The sequence below is a fragment of the Belonocnema kinseyi genome, chromosome 2 (genome assembly GCF_010883055.1).
Source record: "Belonocnema kinseyi isolate 2016_QV_RU_SX_M_011 chromosome 2, B_treatae_v1, whole genome shotgun sequence".
Classification (NCBI taxonomy): domain Eukaryota; kingdom Metazoa; phylum Arthropoda; class Insecta; order Hymenoptera; family Cynipidae; genus Belonocnema; species Belonocnema kinseyi.
The window spans coordinates 44,669,070-44,678,849 of NC_046658.1; the positions used below are offsets into that span (position 1 = coordinate 44,669,070).

A 9,780-nucleotide genomic window follows, 5' to 3' on the forward strand; every position below is an offset into this window, starting at 1 on the left:
CAAACAGGAAGAGTCAGATAATTCTCTTTCCTGTGTCAAGTCGCATTCGGCGCAGTAGGTGTAGCCGGCTGCGTATGTGCGTGCGTGAAATGAGACAAGGAGTGAGGGCAAGCGAACGAAGGAGAAATCGGGAAACGAGAAGTGTCGTAGAGTCTACTGTATATAACTCACTATAAGAAACCACAAGCAAGAAGCAGAAGAAGAAAGCTTCGGAGAACCCCAATTTACTGTGAAGTCCATTGAGTCCATGTCCCAAAACTACAGTAAACCCGAGTCCGAGTGCTGATAGTAAAAACTCAGAAGAAAAATAACAGAAAAAAAAATAATATATTTAAAAAATGGAAGTCTGTCTCTTTCGACAATTATTTTAATTGTTACCTAGAGTCGGGTTCTACAAACAATCAAAATATCAGTTTTATTTAAAAGAATGATCGTAATTAAAATAAATGATTATTACAAATCGCACAGGAATGCGCGCCAACAGCCACCAATGAGCCTGCTGCCCTGACGCGAGCGCAAAGAAAATTTCGCCAACAATGGGATCACTGTTGCACTATAAGCGGCGTTCACTTGTTTCTTAACGCAGTCGTCATTTGTTTCCAATGTTTTGATATCCCGAAGATTTATTACTGCGTTGATAATAATAACATTACTGCCCAATGGGCAAAAAATTAAGGATGTCCTAGAGACGTCATCGGGATATCCCTAATATGTCTTTTGGAACATATCTTTTTGACATCCTAGGAATATCTTTAAGACATTTCGTGTTAGTAAGAAAGATTTCATTGTTTTATGCTTACTGGCTGAACCTGATGCAACTGACGAACTGAAAGCGTTAGTTGTATCTGACTTTCGTATAAATAGAAGATTATTAACATTATTAACAATATTAACACTGGGACTCCGGTTTTCTGGAGTTTTCGGACATGGCCTAAATGGCCTTCACGATAAATCGGGGTTCTCCGGGCTTCCAGGCTCTCCGGGCTTCCTCCTCCTCCTTCTTTCTTGTGTCTTCTCATAGTGCTTATGATCGCATTTATACTTTCTTAAACCGCTTAACATTTGCCTGCGTACGCTTCTGATCGCATTCAGATTTTCTTGATCCCCTAAAACACCCTTCTGCATACGCCCCTGATCATCATCCGGTAACTGTAGTTCCAATCTGTCGCGGTTATAGGGAAAGGCGATACAGATTGCAGGCTGATGTGGTAGCTCAACATGTTGTAATGGGTATAATATGGAAGTGCTTTTAATTAATTTTGTACAAATGATACGGATAAATATAGCCATTCGCATTGCCTGGTTGACCTCCGTAGATTCCTAATAGTACACCTGTGTGCAAAATTTGGGACCATTTAGAGAAGGCATTAAGATCTCTATATGAGAGGATTCTCAAAGATTGTGGTGCAGAGAAAACACTGTTTCACAGGGGCGAAAGACATTTACTAAATAGTAGCGTACTCATAGGTAGATCGAGGGAAAAATTGTAGGAATATGTGAATGAGGCCCTAAATCAAAAAGACATAAAAAGCCGTAGGAACAAAAGAGCTTGCATGAAGAAAGATATGGACATAAAGGAAGCTAAAGTTTTATGCCAGGACAGGAAAGTGTAGCGAAAAATTGTTTATAAGAAAGGTGTAATGAAGAGTGGCATTACAGTAAGAGACGTCTGAAACGAAAGATCTTAGATACTAACGGACCCGCGTGGAGAGCTTTACTTGGTGGATGTGATTAAAGTAAAGAGTATTGATCTTACTATGTGATTATCAGGAATCTTGCATATAGGATTGAACCGAGCAATAGGATCGAACTGAGGCGACGACCAGGCAATGGCCAGGGAAAAAAGCGAGAACATAGTTTTAAATGGTCGAACCAACTCAGGAGGGACATTCTTACCTGTTTGTTAAGGAAGCTCCCCGGTGCAAAGAAAATACACGCTGAAGTTAGATGAAGGTTGGATCAATATGCACTGGAATATGCGCATACAATGCCTAAGTATTTAAGAGATCAGGCACTCTTTTTATGCCGAAAGGTTTTTTAAGCTCTTCATCAGCAAGATGATAAGGAACATCCTCTAGAGAACATACCACCCGTTCCAGTGAGACCATCTTTGCAAATAGCCGATAATGCCAACAGGAGAACTAGGAGATCAAAAATCTACCAAAAAGACTTTCTCAGGATAAACAAATTAGCTGAAGCTAATAATGCTCTTTCCGATTTACTTCCCGAAGATTTTATTTTTTCGTCTCTGAACTGTTAAATGTACAAGAAGGCCGTCTCTTTGTTTGGATAAAATTAAAGTAACGATACTTCAGTACCCCTTAAGTCTCGGTATTGTATTGCACAGTTTAAGTTTAAAATTAAAACGGTGAGACGGCATCCATCAAGTGTCCAGCGGGTGATAAGATACATAACATAAAATAAAAAAAATTACTCATCAAGTAGCACTAGAGGCAAAAACAAGAACTCTTTCAAGGGCCAAAGAGCGCCTATAATGGCGGGTAAACTGAATTCAGGAAAATTCCACTTTTCTACTCATCCGTCCAGGCTGTACAACAAGTGCTGTTGAAAATCCGCCTATTTGGGACGTATTAACGTAATCTGTCCATGGCTCCAAGACACAAAATATGAGCTGGTTATCAAAATCTTGAGTGCCTGGAGGTGCCTCTAAGAATAGTAAGATGTATGAAAGAGCTTATACTCTTGTGGCGGACAAGATTTGTCGTAACGTCTGGCAAAAGGCTTGTGACTATCAGTTATGTCACCTATAAAAGTGGAGTCTTCCAAGGGGACTCTCAGTCTTTTACTATTCTGCCTCTTGCCTCGTCATCATCCTAAATTTTCCGTACGTCAAATCTGCCGTGATTTGAAACAACACCTTTAAATGCAAAATGAACGAAGCCAAGAAAATCGACGAAAACTATTCGAATCTTTACTCGCGTGTATCGCGGATTCTAATTCATACTCTGCCGTTTTTTTTTGTTGTTCTTGGCTAATTTTCATATAAAATTTTCATTTTTGCAACAAAAATTGTTAAAAAATGTTAATTAATTATCTAAAATGCAGCTAACGGTGTGGATTGGGATGCTGAAATTCAGAAATCGCCGTAACGGACAGTTACGGCTCTCTTCGAATCACGGACCTCAGAAATAGGCCTGTCGTGTTTTGAGAAAATGCCGTTCACGGCAAAAGAATTTCGCAGCTTAAAATAAATACAGTTACGGCGTTTCTCGAATTACAGACGATTTTATTCGGAGTTCGATGATTCCGAAGAACGGTGTAAGCACGTACGGATCTCTCTTGGAAATCACGAAGGCTCAAGATCACCGCCCGATAATTTAGTAAAGTCCGTAACTGCCCATTGCGGCTTTTTCTTGAATTTTTCTGTAACGTATTCAGCTGTCCATGATTTGAGCCTGCAGTTAATGGTCAGTTACGGTTCTCTTCCAAATCACGGCTCGCCAAATTTTGCAGTTAACGGCTTTTTTCCAAAATTTAGCAATAATTATTCTAAAAGTTCTTAAAAATTTGAACGTGTTTTCTTAAATTACGCCAAAAATATACTTCCCTCAACATAAAGAGGGTAAAGGTTTGTTGAGCTTTGCGTGTCTTAATCGAAGAATGTTTCTGGCTATACCTTGTGCAGTTCTGAATAACTTAGATTTTCTTATGCGTCTCATATATCAGCATGAAATGGTTCAGTGATGCAGATTTTTTATACTGTGACGCAGATACGGCCGCAGAAGAGCTTGGTCTCCAATTTTATTTTAGCGACTCTATCCATAGCCTACCACCACTAATACCTTTGGTGCTCGAAAGTCGTGTACATTAAGAGGGTATTTCTATATATATATATATATTGATGCAAAAATCGATTTTTTTATTGTATAAATCGAAAGTATAACATTTCAAGAGTACTTTGTTAAAATTTTAGACCGAAATTCGGAGCGGTTTAGCTGCTATCGCTATTTTCGCTAACGACGTTCAGATGGCGGAGCAGGTAGGCAGGTGCGCGCTCGGACTTTAAACGCGTTTATCTTGAAATCAGATTTTTCCGATTTTCCAAGTTTATGGGCACGAGAACTCAGCGAATTTCCAACTTATCGAAAAAAATGCCATTTTAAAGATAATTTAATATTCTAGTCGATATACCTCTTTGTTTTTGTGCAAAATTATTATTTAACCAGTTATTTGCATAAACAATAAAAGAAACTTTTACCAACCATTTTGTTTCTGTCATTTTGTGAAATGAGTTTTCCATGCTTTGAAAATAGGTATATCGATGAGGTATACATCTTATAATAACAGAAAAGACCGATTGAAATGTTTCAGAGAGGAACAGGACCGACGGCGTTGCCCATAAAACCAGAGGGGAAATAAAAAGTTTGCAACTTTCGCGCGTCATGGCGGATATATTTATTAAAATTTTGCATTAAAAATTTTTTTATTGCAATGAAACGTTAATAAATATCAGTCCAAATTTGAGACCCAAACATTGTGTAGTTTTCTTACAAAATATTCCCAAAGTTTCCTTCGATTTTTCGCGATCTATGTAGGCACACCCCCTTAAGCAGAACATTCGCTGAGAAATTAATGCTTTAAAGAATCATCATCGTAGCTTGCAAAATCTACGACTTTTCATAATATAATAATAAGTGAAAAAAGTACAAAATATACCAGCATTTTATGAAGTTTGTTGCAAAATTTGAGGGAGAAAAAACTATATTTTCCTTTCTTATTATAGTCAAAAGTTACATTTCAAGAATACAAAATTGTTCAAACAATTCTCAACCGATTGAATCGACCATTTTTATTTTTTATATTGGTTTATTAGTACACTTCGTTATGAAAATACCTATAATTTGCTTTAAAGTGGGACAAAAAACTGTTTAAATAATCAATAATTGATTCAACATGAAAATTTTTAATTTGACCAATAAAATTTATCGGTAAGGTAAACTGTAAAACAGTCATAATTATGACCAGCATAATGCAAAATTCTTTAGCGTCATATAGAGGGTGTTTTACGGCCTGCTACAAGGAAGTAAAAATAAAAAAATCAATGCATAATTCAAATATTGAGTCGTTCAAGTGTCGAAAAGTTTGAACAGTTTTATGTTTATTAATTCTTTGGTTTATGAAAATTTTGAAGTATATGTGTTTCATAGTGAATATTATTTTTTCCTAACCTTTGTAACTGACCTTCCTCATCATTTATAATGTTCTTGTTTGAGTGTTTTCTCTATTCTGTATTAAATTCTCTTGAAAATAAAATTGTGGTTTCAAAATAGCGCCAACTCATGCCAATCAAAACTCACAAAAGTTTAACTAGTTCCGATAAATTGGCGCCAAACAGATTTGGAGTTCTTCGTGTCTCAACTATCCCTTCAGGATCTCTAGACGATCCAAACACTGGAAAAACTATAGATTTTTTTACGGTATCATTTTCTAGGTGTCCTATTTTTGAATAGGAGAACTTCATCATGTTCTTTTTAAAGTAAAACAAATTAATTTGGGTTCCCACCAGCGGTCTCATTTTAGTACGACTCACGAAGGAATAATAAGGAAAGTGAACTGCCATGGACAGTTGTTTTGAATCTGATAGGAACAACGGTACCGTAAGTACCAGGCCTGTGAGCGGTAATCACTCTTTATTTAGTGCGCAAGCGGCACGTGTCCTCTTCTCACGCACAGTAAAATAGCGAGTGAGAGAGCTTTTGAAAAGAAAGTATATGTTTATCAGGTTATGCAAGTTTGTTTTCTTTTGATATCGGCAAAAGAAAACAAACACGCATAACCTGAAAAACATACTTTATTTTCAAAATCTGTCGCTCTCGCACTTTTCTATGGGCGCACAGTGGTCTGGAATAGGAATTTACTGTTCATAATCGCCCACAGGTCGTATTTCTTAACAGATTTAAAAGTTTTTTTTAGAAATGCTCAGCAATTAATTTTTAAGAGAATTGTGGTTTTTTTAAATTTTGTTCACAGAGCAACAATATATAAACAAATATAGTGACAAAATTGACCATTTTGGATTTGTGAATTTTTATCTCAAGAAAAAATGCAGGTAGAAACTCAATATCAGCCGGAATTATTGCACATGCATTCATAGAATATAATTAATTTTAATAATATTTAACTTATTATTATAAACAATTTCTATAAACAAATTCTTTATAAACGAGTTTTTCTCATAGCTGAATTGATTTTTCTGAACAAAAGTGATTCACAATTGTCTTTAAAGCCATTTATATACTTTAAACTTTATCAAAAATAAACAATACAGATTGTTTATAACAATTTAGTTAAACAAGTCTCCTAATCGGCCGTTTCCTCGTAGAAAAAAATGTTTTTTTCTTCAATAATTATTAGAGTGACATTTATTGCGGTGACCAACCAACGAAATTAAATAAAGAATAATTTATATGGTTGTTATAAACAATTTTTTTAACAAAAGTATGATTTATTTTTTTACATGCAAACAGGACGGGTTTCCACTGAAATCGTCCGACAATAAACTAACAGTGATTCCAAAATTGGATATGGGACATTAAATAATAATTTGCGTAATTGTTAATAACAATTTCTGTAGCAAACTGTCCATAGCAATAACGATGCACTTGCGTTTTTAGAAGTCACCTATCTTTCATTTCGATAATTTCAGTGGAAAACTGTCATTTTTGCATGTAAAAAAAATAAATCATAGTTTTGTTAAAAAAATTGTTTATGACAATCATATAAATTATTCTTTATTTAATTTCGTTGGTTAGTCACCGCAATACATGTCACTATAATAATTATTGAAGAAAAAAACATTTTTTTCTACGAGAAAACGGCCGACCATGAGACTTATTTAACTAAATTGTTATAAACAATCTATATTGTTTATGTTTGATAAAGCTTAAAGTATATAAATGGCTTTAAAGACAATTATGAATCACTTTTGTTCAGAAAAATCAATTCAGCTATGAGAGAAACTCGTTTATAAAGAATTTGTTTATAGAAATGTTTATAAAAACAATAGTTGTTAACTCATGCTAATTTTTTTGTTACAAATTATGACTTTTATGAAAAATATTAGCAACTATCGTGAAATAAACGATTTTACTATGATAATAAAACACTAATAAGGATTTGTTTATAAAAATTGTTTATAATAATTATGTTGAATATTATTAAAATTAATTATGTTCTATGAATGCATGTGCAATAATTCCGGCTGATAGTGAGTTTCTATCTGTATTTTTGCTTGAGATAAAAATTCACAAAGCTAAAATGGTCAATTTTGTCACTATATTTGTTTATATATTGTTGCTCTATGAAAAAAATGTTTAAAAAGCAAATGACAATTCTCTTAAAAATTAATTGCTGAGCATTTCTAAAAAAAAACTTTTAAATCGGTTAAGAAATACGACCTGTGGGCGATTATGAACAGTAAATTCCTATTCCAGACCACTGTGGGGCGTGACTACTCACATGTACGGAGATCAGTTTCCTTATTATTCCTTTGTGTTACCACTCAAGATTGTTTTTTCTGAATCTTATTTAATACCTGAAATTATCCCTGAAACGATATTTTTTTACAGTGAAAAAATACGTGTTCATCTTTTTTAGGAACCTTACAAAACTATGGGGTACCAGAAACAAAATTTGAACTTTTGTTCTTGGATCATCCTATTGGAAACTTATGTTATAATCTATATCCTGTGGAAATAGCGAAAGGAATTCGAATTGAAAATCCATTTTGGACTTAAGAGTTACTAAAAGGTGAGACTTTTAATGGAAACTTAGTTGAAAAGTGGCAAAGGCATGTTAATTGGATATACGTAGTAGCAAACCTTGAAAGCTGAACCACAAGTTCACTAGAAAAGGATGTTCGAGCTTCGAGAGGATCTCCACTTCTCTGGCCACGTTAGTTAAGGCACCCCTTTCGTAACATTCCCACTTATGCACGTACTTCATGGCAAACATATTTCCGGTGCGATCCTTCTTTTTCACTATACAGACCTTGAATGAAGAAAACGACGAGTGTCACTCTATTTCTTTTCCTTCTTCTTCTAACAAGGCACTTGCTCGTTAGTGGATAAAGACGAGCGTCAGCGCAATTGATTATAATTATATAAAATTATATAATAGCTATAGCGAAGAATTATGTACACCAAGCTGAAGAATTAAGAACATGATAAATACAGACAAGTTCTGCATTTGTATAACACATTTACGATTCCAAGCAATTTCGTTCTTTGCAGGCAGGGGAGAAAGTAGTGTTTTTTACCTATGGTGACGATGCAGGGAGAAAAAATTTCTATATGCTCACATTTTGGGAGTACAAAAAGTGATCGTCAAGCGAATAGTTTATCACGATATAAATTTTGAAAATTAAATATTTCTATTGTTATTGTGTGTTTTTATTAAACTTTTACTCGGGTAAACCCGGTGATACATCCTAGCCACGGACTAATTCAAGTGACTGATGAGATTAGAATGTTATAACTTAATTCAAATAATTTAATACGATGGTTAAAACCTCCTGCAATGATGTTGTAGGTATACAATTACGAGCGGCCACGAGCTTTGGAGGTGACAACAGTCACCTCTGGATACTTTCTCAGAGCTACCATCTGCCACTCCACGGGTTTTTAGTCGCTCGCTTCCTGATGATCAAGAAAGTTTCTTACAATGCGACAGGTGTTTAATAAAACCGCCTTCTGAGCTGCTGCCAATACCTACATTCACATTCCTCCATATGGTGTTTACTTCATGCCTTAACTTGCTATACTTGTGGATCTTGGTTGTATAGGTTGACTGCAAATTTCGGTTAAACGGACAAGCAATGCTGATGATGTAGACTCTTCCACCTTTTTTTTTCTCGCATCACGATGTCAGGTCGATCGGCCCGGATGTAATGATCCGTTTGGATAGTAACATCCCAATATAAGGTGTAATCTTCGCTTTCTAAAACGGGCATTCTTTGAAGAGTCCTAGGTTTAGGGCAAGTTGTTGATGTATAATGCCCGCTACATCATTATGCACCCTTTCTTAGCCAAACATTAGATGCCTCACTATCCACTTCACTTTGATCTAACGTGTTGGTGTGCTCGCCATGGATGGCTTTCTGCCTCCATTGTATTTCTAACTCCTCTGTGGTTTCTGCCTTGATATTCAAGGCCCCATCTGAGGACAAATTTAAGGGCGTGTATTCAAGATCCGCTTGACGTATAACTTGTGACTCACATAGTTTTTTGACATCTACAACGCCCCTACCCCCTAAATGTCGTGGTAGAACTACCCTTTCAATCGCTGAATTTCTGTGCTGCATTCGGTGCTTCGTTATTTCTACGCGAACAATTCTGTTTAACTTTTCAAGGTCGGTGTTAGATCATTTTATGAGCCCGAAGGAGTACGTGAGGACAGGGATGGCATATGTGTTGATCGCCCTGATATTGTTTGCCGAGTTGAGAAGACTCTTCATAATTAATCTGAGTCTCGTAGTAAAGGCAGTCATTAGGCTTCTCTTAACTATCGTATGTTGTATACCCTTAGTTTTAAGAATACCCAGATATTTATATGATTCGCCTGCAGCCATTGCCTCGATGTCATTTTCGAACTCGTTCTCTAGCTCTGCGGTCCTTATTCCCCTCTGATTAAATGCACTGTTCTGCATTTATTATTCATCAGTCTGGCAGTAAGAACATCAAGTCTCTGTCGTTGAGAGTCTAAAATTTCATCCAATATTGCTGGTGTTACTGTCTCGATGTGCCGAGGGTGGATGATTGT

General features: G+C 35.7%; 1 protein-coding gene across 7 annotated transcripts in view; it reads right to left on the reverse strand.

Annotated features, from left to right (window-relative positions):
• LOC117168312 (serine/threonine-protein kinase 32B) overlaps window positions 1–9,780 on the reverse strand; it is a 115,003-nt gene that overhangs the window by 47,918 nt on the left and 57,305 nt on the right. For 4 of the 7 annotated variants that reach the window (XM_033353876.1, XM_033353877.1, XM_033353874.1 and 1 more), the window contains one exon: window positions 7,842–8,010. The exons of the other annotated variants lie outside the window; for them this stretch is intronic. In XM_033353876.1, coding sequence (XP_033209767.1) covers window positions 7,842–8,010 — 169 coding nt within the window. The remainder of the gene's footprint in view (window positions 1–7,841; window positions 8,011–9,780) is intronic. 7 annotated transcript variants of the gene reach the window in all.